This window comes from Anomaloglossus baeobatrachus, chromosome 5 (genome assembly GCF_048569485.1).
Source record: "Anomaloglossus baeobatrachus isolate aAnoBae1 chromosome 5, aAnoBae1.hap1, whole genome shotgun sequence".
Taxonomy (NCBI): Eukaryota; Metazoa; Chordata; class Amphibia; order Anura; family Aromobatidae; genus Anomaloglossus; species Anomaloglossus baeobatrachus.
Genome location: NC_134357.1, coordinates 25,239,175 through 25,261,315, shown reverse-complemented (window position 1 = coordinate 25,261,315; position 22,141 = coordinate 25,239,175). Strand labels below are relative to the sequence as shown.

General features: G+C 48.2%; 1 protein-coding gene across 3 annotated transcripts in view; it reads left to right on the top strand.

The window, feature by feature from the left end:
* Positions 1-829: 829 nt before the first annotated feature.
* The window catches only part of IFFO1 (intermediate filament family orphan 1), a 38,664-nt gene continuing 17,352 nt past the window's right edge, over positions 830-22,141 (top strand). The window contains exon 1 of one of the 3 annotated variants that reach the window (XM_075348325.1): positions 830-1,602. In XM_075348325.1, coding sequence (XP_075204440.1) covers positions 1,031-1,602 — 572 coding nt within the window. In that variant the 5' untranslated portion in view covers positions 830-1,030. The remainder of the gene's footprint in view (positions 1,603-22,141) is intronic. The other 2 variants (XM_075348324.1, XM_075348326.1) reach the window with 2 other exon arrangements.

Genomic DNA, 22,141 nt, shown 5'->3' with positions numbered 1-22,141 from the left:
TAAAGGCTCCATGTTTATATGTATTTTGCTTGTAGGTGGGTGACAGGAGTTGCCGTGGTTTCAGACCCTCTGGGTAGTGACCAACATGGCCGCCATTCCAGCTCCCTGAACGTTAAATCCTCCTAGCAATGTTGGGGAAGATTCTTCTTCTTATAGTACAACATTATAGAAAATGGTGAGGGGAATATTATCTGTCATTTACAAAATGGCGGAGAGCTTGAAATTGGTTGCTATGGGCAACTGCTCCATGTTTTCTTTTAAGACCAATCTTCCTCTGTGGTGTCTGCGCTCAGGACCTGACCATCATTTATGGGATGTCCCCCACTTTATAGATGACCATGCTGGTGGCGATATATCAAGTGAAGGTGGAGCAGTTACCCATAACAACCACCTTCCCTTTAAGAAGCAGTTTCTATTAGGGCCTTTTAAGTGCTCTTATGGGATAATGTCAATGGTTATGGGATATCTCCACTTTGCGGCGGAGCATAATGGGGGTCATTTATCAAAGGAGAATGGTGCAGTTTACCATAGCAACCAATTATAATCCAGCTCTCATTCCCTTGAGGCCATTTTTTGAATGACAGCCGCTTTCTGATTGGTTGATTCATCTTCTGTTTTGCAGATGTTTTGTATATAAGCCCCACAATTTCGTTATCGTATTTCCCCCAATTTGCTCTTTTTGCCTCCTGTCTCCCCGCTGCGTCCCCCCATTTCTCCTCTCGTCTGTTCCTCCCCCACTCTCTGCAGTTGGTCTGTGTGTTGCCTGCGGTGAAGAACAGGAATGTCCCCCCCTCTCGCTGCACGTCACAGCCCAGTCTTGTTCCTCCAGCCCATTCCTCTCTCACCAGTCATCATATTCTTCTCTTCCTTCCCTTTTCCCTCTATCATCGCTCTGCATCCCCCTCTCCTCCACTAATATCCCTCACACAGAGATGATGTGACTTCCCCTCCCACCACCACCACCCCCATCATCCTCCTGCTCTTGCTGGTCCTCTCCCTCCTCTCCGCAGTGCTCAGAATAGCCCCGGCTATGAATCCGCTAATGACTCCCAATCTTCTCCTGATTTCGTCGGACTCCCCTCTGCAGTCTGGGGACAGCCCCACATCACCGCCGCAGTCGTCGCTACTCCTCGGGGCCCCCTATGCTCAGGGTGGGGGGGCCTCGGCTTTGCGCAATGACTTTGGTTCCAACATCAGCGTCTTGAAGACCCTCAACCTGAGATTTCGCTGCTTCTTGGCCAAGGTGCATGAGCTGGAACGTCGAAACCGCTCTCTGGAGAGGGCGTTGGAAAGAGCCCAAGGAGCAGGGCCGGTCACCAAGGACCAAGCTATCCAGACAGGTTTTGTGGGACCCATTTTACCACCACCTCTTTTGGGGCTCACTCGTCCATTACCAACTGCACCACCTCCTCAACCATGGGTCTACGGGAATCGCAGGCTGGTGACCAGGTCTGACGTGGGCTCGGTGGGCAGCGGATGTGGGGCTTATTGGGGTCACGCTGACGGGGTCGGAGTTCAGATTGATACCATCACCCCTGAGATCAGAGCTCTCTACAATGTTTTGGGGAAGGTCAAGAGGGAGCGAGATGCCTACAAGCAGAGGTATGGACAAGAAATGGACATTATATGTATATAATTACTAAATGCCCTGGGCAGCATGTTATATTATATTAGCCCATTCCTTAATATATTATACATGCTGGGTGATAACCGCCAATGGCCGCCTATAACGAGGTCCAGGGTCTGACGCCAGACCTGGAGGTCCAATAACTAGAGCTATACCGTATGGAGTCCCATCCCTCCAAAGTAAACTCGCCCTAAGCTGGGCCAACTCCCAATAATAGATGACGGGTGACAACCACAAGAGACGATCATTACCGTGTACATAGACGTTGTCACTCAGTTCCGAGACCCTCAATGCCACATAAATTCCCCAAACTCCCAAGACCCTCAAGTTGACAAAAATGCCCCTAGCTTCCGATACCCTCAATGGCACAGAAATGCCCTGCACTTCCGAGACCCTCAATGCCACATTAATGCCCCGGGCTCCCGAGACCTTCAATGCCACATAAATTCCCTGCACTTCCGAGACCCTCAATGATATGGAAATAACCCTCCTGTGTCCCTCAATGCCACAGAAATGCCCCAAGCTTCCGAGACCCTCAATGATATGGAAATAACCCTCCTGTGGCCCTCAATGCCACAGAAATGCCCCAAGCTTCCGAGACCCTCAATGCCCTAAAAATACCCCAAATGCCTGAGACCCTCAATGCGACAAAAACGTCCCGAGACCCTCAATGCCACATAAATGCCCTGAGCTCCTGAGACCCTCAATGCCACATAAATGCCCTGAGCTCCTGAGACCCTCAATGCCACATAAATGCCCCAAGCTTCTGAGACCCTTAATACCACATAAATGCCCCAAGCTTCTGAGACCCTCAATGCCACAAAATTTCCCAGAGCTTCCGAGACCCTCAATGCCACAAAATTTCCCAGAGCTTCCGAGACCCTCAATGCCACATAAATGCCCTAAACGCCCAAGACCCTCAATGACATGTAAATACCCACACTCCCGAGACCCTCAATGCCATATAAATGCTCCAAGCTCCTGAGACGCTCAATGCCACATATATGCCCTGAGAGCCTCACTGCCACACAAATGCCCTGCATTTCCGAGACCCTCAATGATATGTAAATAACTCACACTCCGAAGACTCTCAGTGCCAAATAAATGTCCCAAACTCCGGAGACCATGAGTGATATAGAAATGCACCAAACTCCCAAGACCCACAATACCACATAAATGCTCTGCACTCCCGAGACCCTCAAAGCCACATAAATGTCCCTCTACTGCCAAGACCCTCCATGTCACGTAAATGTCTGTCCACTGCCAAGACCCTCAGTGCCACGTAAATGTCCCCCCACTGTCAAGACCTTCAATGATGTCTAAATGCCCCAAACTCCCGAGACCCTGAATATGTAAATGCCCCAAACTCCCAAGACCCCAAACATGTAAATGCTCCAAACATGTAAATGCCCCAAACTCCTGAGACACTCGATGCCACATAAATGTCCCCCCACTGCCAAGACCCTCAATGCCACATAAATGTCCCCCCACTGCCAAGACCCTCAATGACATGTAAATGCCCCGCACTCCTGAGACCCTCAGTGACATGTAAATACCCCGCACTCCTGAGACCCTCAGTGACATGTAAATGCCCCTCACTCCCGAGACCCTCAGTGACATGTAAATGCCCCGCACTCCTGAGACCCTCAGTGACATGTAAATGCCCCGCACTCCTGAGACCCTCAGTGACATGTAAATGCCCCGCACTCCTGAGACCCTCAATGAGATGTAAATACCCCGCACTCCTGAGACCCTCAGTGACATGTAAATACCCCGCACTCCTGAGACCCTCAGTGACATGTAAATGCCCCGCACTCCTGAGACCCTCAATGAGATGTAAATACCCCGCACTCCTGAGACCCTCAGTGACATGTAAATACCCCGCACTCCTGAGACCCTCAGTGACATGTAAATGCCCCGCACTCCTGAGACCCTCAATGAGATGTAAATACCCCGCACTCCTGAGACCCTCAGTGACATGTAAATGCCCCGCACTCCTGAGACCCTCAGTGACATGTAAATGCCCCGCACTCCTGAGACCCTCAGTGACATGTAAATGCCCCGCACTCCTGAGACCCTCAATGAGATGTAAATACCCCGCACTCCTGAGACCCTCAGTGACATGTAAATACCCCGCACTCCTGAGACCCTCAGTGACATGTAAATACCCCGCACTCCTGAGACCCTCAATGACATGTAAATACCCCGCACTCCTGAGACCCTCAGTGACATGTAAATACCCCGCACTCCTGAGACCCTCAGTGACATGTAAATACCCCGCACTCCTGAGACCCTCAGTGACATGTAAATGCCCCGCACTCCTGAGACCCTCAATGAGATGTAAATACCCCGCACTCCTGAGACCCTCAGTGACATGTAAATGCCCCGCACTCCTGAGACCCTCAGTGACATGTAAATGCCCCGCACTCCTGAGACCCTCAGTGACATGTAAATGCCCCGCACTCCTGAGACCCTCAGTGACATGTAAATACCCCGCACTCCTGAGACCCTCAGTGACATGTAAATACCCCGCACTCCTGAGACCCTCAGTGACATGTAAATACCCCGCACTCCTGAGACCCTCAGTTAGATGCCCAGCACTCCTCTGTCTTCTGTAGTTTTAGCATCATATCTATGAACCAGGTGGCTCTGGATGAACATTACTTAATGATCCGCCCAGACAGGAAAATGCTGCAGTGCATGAGCACAAAAAATAGAAATGGGAATGTAAATGTCAGCACTACTGTATAGCAGAGCCACTGTGTTATCCCCACAGCTATAAACCCCTGGGCCACAGAGCTTACACTCTATACACTGCTAAACGTGTAACACACAAAGGACCGGGGAGGGGTGAGATGAGGATTCAGCAATAATTATATGGTGGCGTCATAGAGACAGTCCATTAATCAAGCATTAAATATAGATTCTGACTGGTGACCTGCAACGTGGAGAAAGGGGACGACGAGGGGCGGCTCATAATATGGCCGAAACGTACAGAGAAGGAAAAGGAGCATTGTGTGCACATAATACACCAGCACAGACAGTGCACTGTTTAGGATTTATTTTCAGTGTCGGTGGGATCTCAGGACGTCCAAAGCCACCGCCAATGTGCAGATACTTTCATAGTCAACGCAAGTTAAGAAGCTTATATGTCGGATGCACAGTTATGGGGATCTGTGGATGACGTTCTGTTATGGGGGATCTGTGGATGACGTTCTGTTATGGGGGATCTGCGGATGACGCTCTGTTATGGGGGATCTGCGGATGACGCTCTGTTATGGGGGATCTGCGGATGACGCTCTGTTATGGGGGATCTGCGGATGACGCTCTGTTATGGGGGATCTGCGGATGACGCTCTGTTATGGGGGATCTGTGGATGATGCTCTGTTATGGGGGATCTGCGGATGATGCTCTGTTATGGGGGATCTGCGGATGACGCTCTGTTATGGGGGATCTGTGGATGATGCTCTGTTATGGGGGATCTGCGGATGATGCTCTGTTATGGGGGATCTGCGGATGATGCTCTGTTATGGGGGATCTGCGGATGACGCTCTGTTATGGGGGATCTGTGGATGATGCTCTGTTATGGGGGATCTGCGGATGATGCTCTGTTATGGGGGATCTGCGGATGATGCTCTGTTATGGGGGATCTGCGGATGATGCTCTGTTATGGGGGATCTGCGGATGACGCTCTGTTATGGGGGATCTGCGGATGACGCTCTGTTATGGGGGATCTGTGGATGACGCTGTTATGGGGGATCTGCGGATGACGCTGTTATGGGGGATCTGCGGATGACGCTCTGTTATGGGGGATTTGCGGATGAAACTCTGTTATGGGGGATCTGCGGATGACGCTCTGTTATGGGGGATCTGCGGATGACGCTCTGTTATGGGGGATCTGCGGATGACGCTCTGTTATGGGGGATCTGCGGATGACGCTCTGTTATGGGGGATCTGCGGATGACGCTCTGTTATGGGGGATCTGCGGATGACGCTCTGTTATGGGGGATCTGCGGATGACGCTCTGTTATGGGGGATCTGCGGATGACGCTCTGTTATGGGGGATCTGCGGATGACGCTCTGTTATGGGGGATCTGTGGATGATGCTCTGTTATGGGGGATCTGCGGATGATGCTCTGTTATGGGGGATCTGCGGATGATGCTCTGTTATGGGGGATCTGCGGATGATGCTCTGTTATGGGGGATCTGCGGATGACGCTCTGTTATGGGGGATCTGCGGATGACGCTCTGTTATGGGGGATCTGTGGATGATGCTCTGTTATGGGGGATCTGCGGATGATGCTCTGTTATGGGGGATCTGCGGATGATGCTCTGTTATGGGGGATCTGCGGATGATGCTCTGTTATGGGGGATCTGCGGATGACGCTCTGTTATGGGGGATCTGCGGATGACGCTCTGTTATGGGGGATCTGCGGATGACGCTGTTATGGGGGATCTGCGGATGACGCTGTTATGGGGGATCTGCGGATGACGCTCTGTTATGGGGGATTTGCGGATGAAACTCTGTTATGGGGGATCTGCGGATGACGCTCTGTTATGGGGGATCTGCGGATGACGCTCTGTTATGGGGGATCTGCGGATGACGCTCTGTTATGGGGGATCTGCGGATGACGCTCTGTTATGGGGGATCTGCGGATGACGCTCTGTTATGGGGGATCTGCGGATGATGCTCTGTTATGGGGGATCTGCGGATGACGCTCTGTTATGGGGGATCTGCGGATGACGCTCTGTTATGGGGGATCTGTGGATGATGCTCTGTTATGGGGGATCTGTGGATGACGTTCTGTTATGGGGGATCTGTGGATGACGTTCTGTTATGGGGGATCTGCGGATGACGCTCTGTTATGGGGGATCTGCGGATGACGCTCTGTTATGGGGGATCTGCGGATGACGCTCTGTTATGGGGGATCTGCGGATGACGCTCTGTTATGGGGGATCTGCGGATGACGCTCTGTTATGGGGGATCTGCGGATGACGCTCTGTTATGGGGGATCTGCGGATGACGCTCTGTTATGGGGGATCTGCGGATGACGCTCTGTTATGGGGGATCTGCGGATGATGCTCTGTTATGGGGGATCTGCGGATGACGCTCTGTTATGGGGGATCTGCGGATGACGCTCTGTTATGGGTGATCTGGGGATGACGCTCTGTTATGGGGGATCTGCGGATGACGCTCTGTTATGGGGGATCTGCGGATGACGCTCTGTTATGGGGGATCTGCGGATGACGCTCTGTTATGGGGGATCTGTGGATGACGCTGTTATGGGGGATCTGCGGATGACGCTGTTATGGGGGATCTGCGGATGACGCTCTGTTATGGGGGATTTGCGGATGAAACTCTGTTATGGGGGATCTGCGGATGATGCTCTGTTATGGGGGATCTGCGGATGACGCTCTGTTATGGGGGATCTGCGGATGACGCTCTGTTATGGGGGATCTGTGGATGACGCTCTGTTATGGGGGATCTGAGTGATGATGATGATGATGAGTGAAGGTGTTTGGGGGTCTCTCCCTCCTCAGTGCAGACTCTGCAGTATTTCTGGTCGGTGATGGGCATTGACTATGTAATATCTTATAGCAGTGGACTTCATCCTTAAAGAAGCGGCGCGTCTCAATCCCTGGTTAATTTATAGTCTGTAATCTAAAGAATGAAGGTTCAGCCCATAATAGCAGCTGCCATATGTGATGGGGATACTATGCGCTGCCCGTCAGTAATGATGGAGGGTGGGGGAGGGGGAAGCTTTCCCAATATACTTTTTTACTTTTGTTTAGCTGGTAAATCGGGTAGAAGAGAGAATGATTGCAAGGTCAGAAGACGCCGCCGAGTTTGCAGTCTGTATTTATAGTAACTCATGGCTCTGCATTGGAGCTGCATACACAAAACAGTAGGGGAATTTAAAGCACAGTGATACTCGCACTATTCTTGCTGCCTGCAGCCACCACTAGAGGGAGCTCACAATAAACTAACTCCTGAGCTCCCCCTGGTGGAGACAGCTAGAATTTTCATATCTGTGGGAAGGGAAGCAGTGGATTTGGCACTGTGTATCAGAGAAGCTGACCTTCAGCCAGTATATATAGGGACGGCCGTGACCTTACAGTAGATTTCCTGAGACGACTTCTCAAAAATATGTTTCCAAATCGCTGATTTCCCTGAAGAATGTGAATCCGAATATTAGACTGTGACGCTACTGGTCGCGTTTCTCCTTTACTACATGTGCGACATGTGATGAGTCCAGACAAGAACGTCGCCTCTTCACGCTTTTTTTCATTTAGTCACTGCACAAAAATGTCAGCGTGTCCCCCGGGCCTAGCGTTTCTGTGTAGGTAAATAGCGGCTTATTGACCTTACAGGCAGCGACTAAAGTCCTATTGACCACTCCCAATAGAATGGTGCTTAGATGCTTGGACCCCAGTAAGGTCTGTGTGAGCCGCCCATAAAAAGCTATATAAAGATCTGTACTTCTAAATAATGCAGTCATATAGTTACCGAGTAACATATTATCTCCATACTATTACTGAACAAATTCCACTATACCATGACAAACGTAACAATAATACCGTATACAAGAAACAATAATGCCGCCACACCATGACCACATATTACCACCACAGAGTGTCTGAATATTACCACCATACTGTTACTGAGCAAAACTGAGTATGTCAAGACCAATATACCAATAATACTACATACAAAGTAGAAATAATGCCGCCACACCATGACCATATATTACTACCGTATTGCATCTGAATAAAACCACCATACGGTAATGAGCAAAACTGAGTATACCAAGACCAATTTACCAATAATACCACATACAAAGTAGAAATAATGCCGCCACACCATGAGCATATTTTATAAACGCATTGTATCTGAATATAACCACAATACTGTCAATGAGCAAAAGTGAGTATGTCAAGACTAGTACCAATAATGCCACCACACCATGACCATATAGTACTACCGCATTGCATCTCAATATAACCACCAACCTGTTAATGAGCAAAACTGAGTATACCAAGACCAATATACTAATAATACTACATACAAGGTAGAAATAATGCCGCCACACCATGACCATATATTACTACCACTTTGTGTCTGAATATAACCACCATATTGTTCATGAGCAAAACTGGAGTATACCAACACTAATATACCAATAATACATACAAGGTAAAAATAATGCCACCACACCATGAGCATATTTTATTAGCGCATTGTGTCGGAATAGAACTACCATACTGTTAATGAGCAAAACTGAGTATACCAAGACCAATACCAATAATGCCGCCACACCATGACCATATAGTACTACTGCATTACGTTTGAATATAACCACCATACAGGTAATGAGCAAAACTGAGTATGTCAAGACTAATATACCAATGATGCCATCACACCCTGACCATGTAGTACTACCACATTGCGTCCGAATATAACCACCATACTGTTAATGAACAAAACTGAGCATAGCAAGACCAATATACCAATAATACCACATTCAAGGTAAAAAATAATACCGCCACAACATGAGCATATTTTATTACCGCATTGTGTCTGAATATAACCAACATTCTGTTAATGAACAAAAGGATGTCAAGACCAATACCAATAATGCCGCCACACCATGACCATGTAGTACTACAGCAATGTGTCTGAATATAACCACCATACTGTTAATGAGCAAAACTGAGTATGTCAAAACCAATATACCAATAATACTACAAACAAAATAGAAATAATGCCGCCACACCATGACGATATATTACTACCGTATTGCATCTGAATATAACCACCATACTGTTAATGAGCAAAACTGAGTATACCAAGACCAATAATACCACATACAAGGGATGTATAATACCTCCACACCATGAGCATATTTTATTACCGCATTGTACCGGAATATAAGCACAATACTGTTAATGGGCAAAACTGAGTATACCAAGACCAATACCAATAATGCCGCCACACCATGACCATATAGTACTACTGCATTGCATTTGAATATAACCACCATACTTTAATGAACAAAACTGAGCATAGCAAGACCAATATACCAAGAATACCACATTCAAGGTAAAAATAATACCGCCACAACATGAGCATATTTTATTACCGCATTGTGTCTGAATATAACCACCATGCTGTTAATGAGCAAAAGGATGTCAAGACCAACACCAATAATGCCGTCACACCATGGCCATATAGTACTACCGCAATGCGTCTGAATATAACCACCATACTGTTAATGAGCAAAATTGAGTATGTCAAGACCAATATACCAATGATGCCGCCACACCATGACCATATATTACTATCACATTGTGTCTGAATATAACCACCATACTGTTCATGAGAAAAATTGAGTATGCCAAGACCAATATACCAATAATACCGCATACAAGAAACAAATAATGCCACCACACCATGACCATATATTACCACTATAGAGAGTCTGAATATTACCACCAGAATTTTACTGATCAAAACTGAGTATACCAAGACCAATATACTAATAATACCACATGCAACGTAAAAATAATGCCGCCACACCATGACCATATATTGCTACTGCATTGTGTCTGAATATAACTACTATATTGTTAATGAGCAAAACGGAGTATACCAAGACTAATACACAAATAGTACTATATACAAGGTAAAGAAAATGCCGCCACAACATAATCATAAATTACCACCAGATAGTGACCTACTAATACCACCACACTGATAAGGAAAGCAGTAATACAAACACTATCACCACTATGTGATGACCCTATAGAGGACGTTTATCAGTATATACAGTACTTGTAAGTCCAGATATTCACCAGTGATGTCTCCAAGGAAGTGACATTTGCTTTTCTTCTCTATCCGTTGCTGACCGCTATAATGACTTCTTCCGGCGAGGACTCATCTGGGGTTGATCACTTCTAGAGCAGACTCCCCACAATATCCCCCTTTTCTACAGTAACAGTATCTCCCTTTTGTCTCACAATAGCAGCATCCCCAAAAATAACATACAGTAGTGATGTTCCCCTCTGTGACCCCCCCATACACTAGTAATACTTACGCCCCCTTTGTGTCCACACACAGTTGTATTGCCCTTACAGTGGCCCTCATACAGTAGTATTGTCCACATATTATGCCCCTATACAGGTGTATTGTCCATCTTTGTGGCCCCCATATAGTAATAAAGTACTAATGTCACCATATGTGACCCCAATATAGTAAAAATACTCCATTTTGCCCCCATAGAGTAATAATGTCTTCCTATGTGGCCACCTTTGTGCTGCCGCAGTCTGCCCCCACAGTGCACCACTACTATTGCCACAGTCTGCCCCCACAGTGCTCCACTACTATTGCCACAGTCTGCCCCCACAGTGCTCCACTACTATTGCCACAGTCTGCCCCCACAGTCCTCCACTACTATTGCCACAGTCTGCCCCCACAGTGCTCCACTACTATTGCCACAGTCTGCCTCCACAGTACTCCACTACTATTGCCACAGTCTGCCTCCACAGTACTCCACTACTATTGCCGCAGTCTGCCTCCACAGTACTCCACTACTATTGCCGCAGTCTGCCTCCACAGTACTCCACTACTATTGCCACAGTCTGCCCCCACAGTGCTCCACTACTATTGCCACAGTCTGCCCCCACAGTCCTCCACTACTATTGCCACAGTCTGCCTCCACAGTACTCCACTACTATTGCCGCAGTCTGCCTCCACAGTACTCCACTACTATTGCCACAGTCTGCCTCCACAGTACTCCACTACTATTGCCACAGTCTGTCCCCACAGTGCTCCACTACTATTGCCGCAGTCTGCCTCCACAGTACTCCACTACTATTGCCACAGTCTGCCCCCACAGTGCTCCACTACTATTGCCACAGTCTGCCTCCACAGTACTCCACTACTATTGCCGCAGTCTGCCTCCACAGTACTCCACTACTATTGCCACAGTCTGCCTCCACAGTACTCCACTACTATTGCCGCAGTCTGCCCCCACAGTGCTCCACTACTATTGCCACAGTCTGCCCCCACAGTCCTCCACTACTATTGCCACAGTCTGCCCCTACAGTGCTCCACTACTATTGCCACAGTCTGCCTCCACAGTACTCCACTACTATTGCCACAGTCTGCCCCCACAGTGCTCCACTACTATTGCCGCAGTCTGCCCCACAGTCCTCCACTACTATTGCCGCAGTCTGCCCCACAGTCCTCCACTACTATTGCCACAGTCTGCCTCCACAGTACTCCACTACTATTGCCACAGTCTGCCCCTACAGTGCTCCACTACTATTGCCACAGTCTGCCCCCACAGTGCTCCACTACCATTGCCACAGTCTGCCCCACAGTGCTCCACTACTATTGCCACAGTCTGCCCCCACAGTGCTCCACTACCATTGCCACAGTCTGCCCCACAGTGCTCCACTACTATTGCCACAGTCTGCCCCCACAGTCCTCCACTACTATTGCCACAGTCTGCCCCCAGTGTTCCACTACTATTGCCACAGTCTGCCCCCACAGTGCTCCACTACTATTGCCACAGTCTGCCCCCACAGTGCTCCACTACTATTGCCACAGTCTGCCCCCAGTGTTCCACTACTATTGCCACAGTCTGCCCCCACAGTGCTCCACTACTATTGCCACAGTCTGCCCCCACAGTGTTCCACTACTATTGCCACAGTCTGCCCCACAGTGCTCCACTACTATTGCCACAGTCTGCCCCCACAGTGCTCCACTACTATTGCCACAGTCTGCCCCCACAGTGCTCCACTACTATTGCCACAGTCTGCCCCCACAGTGCTCCACTACTATTGCCACAGTCTGCCCCCACAGTGCTCCACTACTATTGCCACAGTCTGCCCCCACAGTGTTCCACTACTATTGCCACAGTCTGCCCCCACAGTGCTCCACTACTATTGCCACAGTCTGCCTCCACAGTACTCCACTACTATTGCCACAGTCTGCCCCCACAGTACTCCACTACTATTGCCGCAGTCTGCCTCCACAGTACTCCACTACTATTGCCACAGTCTGCCCCCACAGTGCTCCACTACTATTGCCACAGTCTGCCCCCACAGTGTTCCACTACTATTGCCACAGTCTGCCCCCACAGTGCTCCACTACTATTGCCACAGTCTGCCTCCACAGTACTCCACTACTATTGCCACAGTCTGCCCCCACAGTACTCCACTACTATTGCCGCAGTCTGCCTCCACAGTACTCCACTACTATTGCCACAGTCTGCCCCCACAGTACTCCACTACTATTGCCGCAGTCTGCCTCCACCATGCTCCACTACTATTGCCGCAGTCTGCCCCACAGTGCTCCACTACTATTGCCGCAGTCTGCCTCCACAGTACTCCACTACTATTGCCGCAGTCTGCCTCCACAGTGCTCCACTACTATTGCCACAGTCTGCCTCCACAGTGCTCCACTACTATTGCCACAGTCTGCCCCCACAGTGCTCCACTACTATTGCCACAGTCTGCCCCCACAGTGCTCCACTACTATTGCCGCTGTCTGCCCCACAGTGCTCCACTACTATTGCCGCAGTCTGCCCCACAGTACTCCACTACTATTGCCGCAGTCTGCCTCCACAGTACTCCACTACTATTGCCGCAGTCTGCCTCCACCATGCTCCACTACTATTGCCGCAGTCTGCCCCACAGTGCTCCACTACTATTGCCGCAGTCTGCCTCCACAGTACTCCACTACTATTGCCGCAGTCTGCCTCCACCATGCTCCACTACTATTGCCGCAGTCTGCCCCACAGTGCTCCACTACTATTGCCGCAGTCTGCCTCCACAGTACTCCACTACTATTGCCGCAGTCTGCCTCCACAGTGCTCCACTACTATTGCCACAGTCTGCCCCCACAGTGCTCCACTACTATTGCCGCAGTCTGCCCCCACAGTGCTCCACTACTATTGCCACAGTCTGCCCCCACAGTGCTCCACTACTATTGCCACAGTCTGCCCCTACAGTGCTCCACTACTATTGCCGCAGTCTGCCGCTACAGTGCTCCACTACTATTGCCACAGTCTGCCCCCACAGTACTCCACTACTATTGCCACAGTCTGCCTCCACAGTACTCCACTACTATTGCCACAGTCTGCCCCTACAGTGCTCCACTACTATTGCCACAGTCTGCCCCCACAGTACTCCACTACTATTGCCACAGTCTGCCTCCACAGTGCTCCACTACTATTGCCACAGTCTGCCCCCACAGTGCTCCACTACTATTGCCACAGTCTGCCTCCACAGTGCTCCACTACTATTGCCACAGTCTGCCCCTACAGTGCTCCACTACTATTGCCACAGTCTGCCCCCACAGTACTCCACTACTATTGCCACAGTCTGCCCCTACAGTGCTCCACTACTATTGCCACAGTCTGCCCCCACAGTACTCCACTACTATTGCCACAGTCTGCCCCCACAGTGCTCCACTACTATTGCCACAGTCTGCCCCTACAGTGCTCCACTACTATTGCCGCAGTCTGCCCCTACAGTGCTCCACTACTATTGCCACAGTCTGCCCCCACAGTACTCCACTACTATTGCCACAGTCTGCCTCCACAGTACTCCACTACTATTGCCACAGTCTGCCCCTACAGTGCTCCACTACTATTGCCACAGTCTGCCCCCACAGTACTCCACTACTATTGCCACAGTCTGCCTCCACAGTGCTCCACTACTATTGCCGCAGTCTGCCTCCACAGTGCTCCACTACTATTGCCGCAGTCTGCCCCTACAGTGCTCCACTACTATTGCCGCAGTCTGCCCCTACAGTGCTCCACTACTATTGCTGCAGTCTGCCCCCACAGTGCTCCACTACTATTGCCGCAGTCTGCCCCCACAGTGCTCAACTACTATTGCCGCAGTCTGCCTCCACAGTGCTCAACTACTATTGCCACAGTCTGCCCCCACAGTACTCCACTACTATTGCCACAGTCTGCCTCCACAGTGCTCCACTACTATTGCCGCAGTCTGCCTCCACAGTGCTCCACTACTATTGCCGCAGTCTGCCCCTACAGTGCTCCACTACTATTGCCGCAGTCTGCCCCTACAGTGCTCCACTACTATTGCTGCAGTCTGCCCCCACAGTGCTCCACTACTATTGCCGCAGTCTGCCCCCACAGTGCTCCACTACTATTGCCGCAGTCTGCCCCCACAGTGCTCAACTACTATTGCCGCAGTCTGCCTCCACAGTGCTCAACTACTATTGCCACAGCCTAGGCCCTAGGCCTCTGGCCTATTAGAGGCTTATTAGAGGTTGACAGCTGCAGAGCATGCCGGCATCACGATGGCCCCGCATACAATGCTGACGTGAATGTGCCGTGCAGCTGTGGGTTTGGGGTAGGCCTGAGGCCTGTGACTGCAGAGTAACGGTGGGGCAGGAGCCAGGAGCTCTCTCCTCCACAAATGAACTAAACAGGAATTGTGATTGTATAATGCTCCTGATTGCAGGAAAGTGAAGAAAGAAGGGTTACTGTGCTTTACACAGCAAGCAGAGATCTTGACAACACATTGATATGGAAATGTTATACAAAGGGATGTTACGTATGTCCATTGGTTGTTATATGGGGATGAGTGATCTGCCTGAAATTGTCTCTCCTCCGCATAACCTCTGTCATCTGAACACTGGAGATGCTGGAAGTAGAAAAGCCACTGGCAATGGTCTCCTCTGTGCGGATTTGGAAGTCTTCCTAATATTTACTATGACTTACAACCTATCGTCAGTCTGCACCAGGAACGTGCACAACTATTCTCATTCACTGACTGCAAACAGAGATCTTGGAGAATATGAAGAATTGAAACAAAATCTGATAGGTGTGAAACCGCTATAACCTTCAGTTTGCAATTCTCACTCATTTTTCACAACCCCTGCTATGCAGTTGGCATCTTAATGCAACTTTCAGATTTTTCTCTTTTGGGAGTGTCTCTCCCAGTAATATAGGCTAGATGTGAGCTCTGTGTGTCTCTCCCAGTAATATAGGCTAGATGTGAGGTCTGTGTGTCTCTCCCAGTAATATAGACTGGATGTGAGCTCTGTGTGTCTCTCCCAGTAATATAGGCTGGATGTGAGCTCTGTGTGTCTCTCCCAGTAATATAGGCTTGATGTGAGCTCTGTCTCTCCCAGTAATATAGGCTGGATGTGAGCTCTGTGTGTCTCTCCCAGTAATATAGGCTGGATGTGAGCTCTGTGTGTTTCTCCCAGTAATATAGGCTGGATGGAAGGTCTGTGTGTCTCTCCCAGTAATATAGGCTGGATGTGAGCTCTGTGTCTCTCCCAGTAATATAGGCTGGAGGTGAGGTCTGTGTGTCTCTCCCAGTAATATAGGCTTGATGTGAGCTCTGTGTGTCTCTCCCAGTAATATAGGCTGGATGTGAGCTCTGTGTCTCTCCCAGTAATATAGGCTGGAGGTGAGGTCTGTGTGTCTCTCCCAGTAATATAGGCTTGATGTGAGCTCTGTGTGTCTCTCCCAGTAATATAGGCTGGATGTGAGCTCTGTGTGTCTCTCCCAGTAATATAGGCTGGATGTGAGCTCTGTGTCTCTCCCAGTAATATAGGCTGGAGGTGAGGTCTCTGTGTCTCTCCCAGTAATATAGGCTGGAGGTGAGGTCTGTGTGTCTCTCCCAGTAATATAGGCTGGATGTGAGCTCTGTGTGCCTCTCCCAGTAATATAGGCTGGATGTGAGCTCTGTGTGTCTCTCCCAGTAATATAGGCTGGATGTGAGCTCTGTGTGTCCCTCCCAGTAATATAGGCTGGATGTGAGGTCTGAGTGTCTCTCCCAGTAATATAGGCTGGATGTGAGCTCTGTGTCTCTCCCAGTAATATAGGCTGGATTTGAGCTCTGTGTGTCTCTCCCAGTAATATAGGCTGGATGTGAGCTCTGTGTGTCTCTCCCAGTAATATAGGCTGGTTGTGAGCTCTGTGTGTTTCTCCCAGTAATATAGGCTGGATGTGAGCTCTGTGTCTCTCCCAGTAATATAGGCTGGAGGTGAGGTCTGTGTGTCTCTCCCAGTAATATAGGCTGGAGGTGAGGTCTGTGTGTCTCTCCCAGTAATATAGGCTGGAGGTGAGGTCTGTGTGTCTCTCCCAGTAATATAGGCTGGATGTGAGCTCTCTGTGTCTCTCCCAGTAATATAGGCTGCATGTGAGCTCTGTGTGTCTCTCCAGTAATATAGGCTGGATGTGAGCTCTGTGTCTCTCCCAGTAATATAGGCTGGATGTGACCTCTGTGTATCTCCCAGTAATATAGGCTGGATGTGAGGTCTGTGTATCTCTCCCAGTAATATAGGCTGGATGTGAGCTCTGTGTGTCTCTCCCAGTAATATAGGCTGGATGTGAGGTCTGTGTGTCTCTCCCAGTAATATAGGCTGGATGGAGGTCTGTGTGTCTCTCCCAGTAATATAGGCTGGATGTGAGCTCTGTGTATCTCTCTCTCTCTCTAATATAGGCTGGATGTGAGCTCTCTGTGTCTCTCCCAGTAATATAGGCTGGATGTGAGCTCTGTGTGTCTCTCCCAGTAATATAGGCTGGATGTGAGCTCTGTGTGTCTCTCCCAGTAATATAGGCTGGATGTGAGGTCTGTGTGTCCCTCCCAGTAATATAGGCTGGATGGGAGGTCTGTGTGTCTCTCCCAGTAATATAGGCTGGATGTGAGGTCTGTGTGTCCCTCCCAGTAATATAGGCTGGATGTGAGGTCTGTGTGTTTCTCCCAGTAATATAGGCTGGATGGAAGGTCTGTGTGTCTCTCCCAGTAATATAGGCTGGATGTGAGCTCTGTGTATCTCTCTCTCTCTCTCTAATATAGGCTAGATGTGAGCTCTGCGTGTCTCTCCCAGTAATATAGGCTGGATGTGAGCTCTGCGTGTCTCTCCCAGTAATATAGGCTGGATGTGAGCTCTTTGTATCTCTCTCTGTAATATAGGCTAGATGTGAGCTCTGCGTGTCTCTCCCAGTAATATAGGTTGGATGTGAGCACTGTGTCTCTCTCCCAGTAATACAGGCTGGATGTGAGCTCTGTGTGTCTCTCCCAGTAATATAGGCTGGATGTGAGCTCTGTGTGTCTCTCCCAGTGATATAGGGGACTTGAACCTGCAATAGTCTGATGATTTGTTTTATATACCGCAGTGCTACAGCCTTGGTGTATGTAGAACAAATCAGAGTCTTCTATGAACGCTGGCCAAGGGCTGGCGTTCATAGGGGTATTGAGTTGACAGACACAGGGGTCATCAGCAGACCCTTGGTTGTCATGACAACTCATTGGCGTCCCACGTTCACGTTGCGGGCGCGTCAATAAGGGGTCAGAACAGCGTGCCCCCCTGCTGGCATGTGTTAAATCCCACTGTCAGTGGCATTTAACAAACAGCCGTGGGTTTAGCGCCGCTTCATCTAAAGTTATTAAAGGCAGATGTCTGCTGATTAAATCAGTTGACTTATGCAGGGAAAGATGCGGGCTCAGTGTACGAGCCTGCATCAAAGGCAGGGAAACAACTCATGACATACATAACAGGTGTCGTTAAGGGCTAATTATATTTTATCTGCCCTCTCTGAGACTGTAGATGCTTACTCTTCAGATTACATTGTGGAGAGCTGTGTTCAATGTCCTCCACCTCTAACACTGAGAGAAGGCCGGGGAAAGCAGAGAGAACTGTCAGAACCAAAAGTAGGAGCTCTGACCGATCTTCATAGATAAAGGACTTAAGACTCCGCAGCAGCAGAATGGTAAGAAAAGGATCGTAACTAGTGTAAAGTGAAAGAACTGCGCTTAGCAACCAATCAGATTTCACCTCTCATTTCTCAGAGTCCCTTTGGAAAATGAAACCTGCAATCTGATTGGTTGCTATGGCAAACTGCTCTTCTTTTCAATATTTTGGATAAATCTCCCTGATTAGATCGTTCATGTAGTAATATTATGATCGTGGTGTCAATGTTTCCCTACGTCACTCGGGGTCCAGTCCATACTGATATATGCAGACAGCTGCTACCTCAGCAGATCGTCCATGTTATTCACCGCCCTGAGCGCAACAGTCACACACAATGCAGCTGCGCAGTGTTTGGGCCTGGAGGCGAAACAGCCAAAGTCTGGGGAGGGGGGGACAGGCTCCAAAAACAACTGGTCCCCGCGGCAGATGACTCGGTGTGAACGGCATCTTTTAAAATTCACGCAGAATTTGGGAAAACGTTTTTTCTTCTTCAAAAGTATTGATAATTCAATTGGGAATAAAGGATTATGGCGTTGTACGGCAATGCACAGGCGCCACCGCCAAATTCCAAGCCATGGACTCCGGCCCTCGTGGGGCCCCCGGCTATAGCGTGTTTATCACCTGTCCTGTTGTTAGTGTGAAAAACCCTTTATCTCAAGTATGTTTATCGCATTTATAATGAGTCATCTCAAAAGGAACAAGATAAGAAATCAGAGATTGCGAAATTTCATTCACATACATACCATAGATCTAAAAAGTTTACACACCCCTGTTAAATTCATGGGTTTTCATTATGTAAAAAAAAAAAAAAAAAAAAACTCCTATCAAGAATCATTTCAGAATTTCTCCACCTTTTCATGTGGCCCATAATCTGTATAAATTCATCGAGAAACAAACTGAAATAATTTGGGAAATAAATAATAACAACGTAGTTGCATAAGTGTGAACACCCTCTCATAATTGAGGATGTTGTTGTGTTCAGAATTAATCACATTTATCCTCATGTTGCATAGTAGTCAGTACATGGCCGCCAATATTTACAGCGATTCTAATTACCCCCCATTGAAAGTTTCACTGTTCTAGAAGAATTTTCCTGAAAATGTTCTTTTTTGCATTTTTTTAAACAAAACAGCTGACAACACAGCAAAAGTCTGTAAACAGCTAACCACACAGCAAAGGTCCGTAAACAGCTGACAACACAGCAAAGGTCCATAAACAGCTGAGAACACAGTAAAAGGTCCGTAAACAGCTGAGAACACAGTAAAAGGTCCGTAAACAGCTGACAACACAGCAAAGGTCCGTAAACAGCTGACAACACAGCAAAGGTCCATAAACAGCTGAGAACACAGTAAAAGGTCCATAAACAGCTGACAACACAGCAAAGGTCCATAAACAGCTGACAACACAGCAAAGGTCCGTAAACAGCTGACAACACAGCAAAGGTCCATAAACAGCTGAGAACACAGTAAAAGGTCCATAAACAGCTGACAACACAGCAAAGGTCCATAAACAGCTGACAACACAGCAAAGGTCCGTAAACAGCTGACAACACAGCAAAGGTCCATAAACAGCTGACAACACAGCAAAGGTCCATAAACAGCTGAGAACACAGTAAAAGGTCCATAAACAGCTGAGAACACAGTGAAGGGTCCATAAACAGTTGACAACACAGCAAAGGTCCGTAAACAGATGACAACACAGCAAAGGGATCTTATTGTTAAAAGTTATCAGTCAGGAGAAAGCAGGCCTGGGACTGGGACTAAAAAGCAGCCATGGCACACAAATCCCAACAGCCCACATACTAAAACACCCTCCCCTCAACAAACTTTCTATAAGCATCAGCATCTCTCATCTGGAATTTCAGACTCTTCTTTATAAACTGCTCCAGGTCTCTCATATTTGAAGGCATCTTCTCTTCTCCCAACAGCAATTTTAAGATCTATCCAAAGATGTTGTATTGGATTTGGATCCGGTCTCATTGCTGCCACATCAGAACTCCTCAACTCTTTGTTTCCATCCATTTCTGGGGGCTTCTTGAAGTGTTTGGGGTCATTGTCCTGCTGGAAGACCCATGACCTAAGACATAAACCCACCTTTCTGACACTGAGTACTACATTGCCACCCACAATCCTGTGGTAATCTTTAAATTTCATGATGCCTTGCACACAGTCAAGACACCTAGTGCCAGAGGCAGCAAAACAACCCCAAAACATCTCTGACCGTCTACCATACTTGACTGTAGGTCCTGTGTTCTCTATTTTATAGTCCTCATTCCATTTTCGGTAAACAGTAGAATGATGTGCTTTACCAAAAAGCTCTAACTTGGTGTCATATGTCCACAAGACGCTTTCCCAGAAGGATTCTGGCTTCTGATATACATTTTGGCAAACTGCAGTCTAGCTTTTTTTATGTCTTGGTGTCAGCAGTGAGGTCCCCCTGGGTCTCCTCCATAGCATTTCACAGCTTTGAGCGTGAGACGACTTTCATTTTATAGACAATCATCTTGACTATCTCATATATAAATGTGACTTTCAGCTATTTAGCATATGATTAGTTATGCAGATTCTTGTCAGGTCACTGCATTGTTGCTGTTTTGCTCCTAAAAATTTAAATTTACATTTGTATTATTTTGTTAGTATTTTGTAAATTCCCCTTTGGCTTTCACCTCTGCTGAATCCTTCTGGACTCTTCATTAGCTTCAAGCATGTCGCCGTCAAAATCTGATCCCAGGTCTCTTCTACACGTTCCCAGTGTTGGTGTATACTGGTCGCTCTCTTGGGGATGTATACAGCTTTTCTTCAATTATACCCACAAGTGCTGGATTGGGTTGAGGTCTGGGGACTGTGAGGACAATCCAGCTCCTCTACTTCATTGTCATTGCACCATTTCTTCCCCAATCTCGTCGTATGCTCCGGGTCGTTGTCCTGCTGGAACACTATGTCGTCCTTTTCATACCCATAGTACTCGAGTGTATGAAGTATCTCATCTTGTAGGATCCTCACATATAGCTCAGCATTGAGATTATCCATCCTGTTCAAGTATCTAACGCCTTTGGCTGTGAACCCCCCCACCCCCCCTCATATCATCAGGCTTCCTCCACTGAACTTCACAGTTCCTTCAATTTCTCGATCCATTTGCCCCTTTTTCCCTTGTTTCTTCCAGATCCATTTGCCTCCATCAGAGCCGTCTATTGACTTTCGTCTCATCGCTCCAAATCTCCCATCTCCAATCTTCCACTTTTCGTTCTTCTTTGTAAACTCGAGCCGACGCTTCTTATGAGGATATTGAAGTTGAGGCTTCTTCACCTTTTTTCGGGCCACCATTCCAGACTTGTGTAACGCGCGTCGCTCAGTGCTTGGATGGACCTCTGTGATTTCACTATTATGGAGCAGACGAGCCGCCTCCACTGCCGGGTGTCACCAGATCTGATAGACCTTGTGATGAGCGACTTGTTGCCTCCGATATTGTGCCTGGACGTCACCTCTTGGCTTTTGAATGGATGGACGGATTTCAACATATATTCTTCCAGCTGTCATGGCCTCACATGATGCATTTGCCAATTTTCTTGGCCGAGAGATCGCTATCGATGATCTGGATGACGCTGTTTCTCTTTTATTGGAAAATCTTCTTCATGGCGGATCCTCGATTCGTACCAGTGACCTTTCACTTGGGAATCAACTTAATAACACACTGAGCTATCAGGGAATGTGAGAACAGGTTGTAATTTGTAGTATACAGGAAGAAAAAGATTATTCCACCATCAGGAG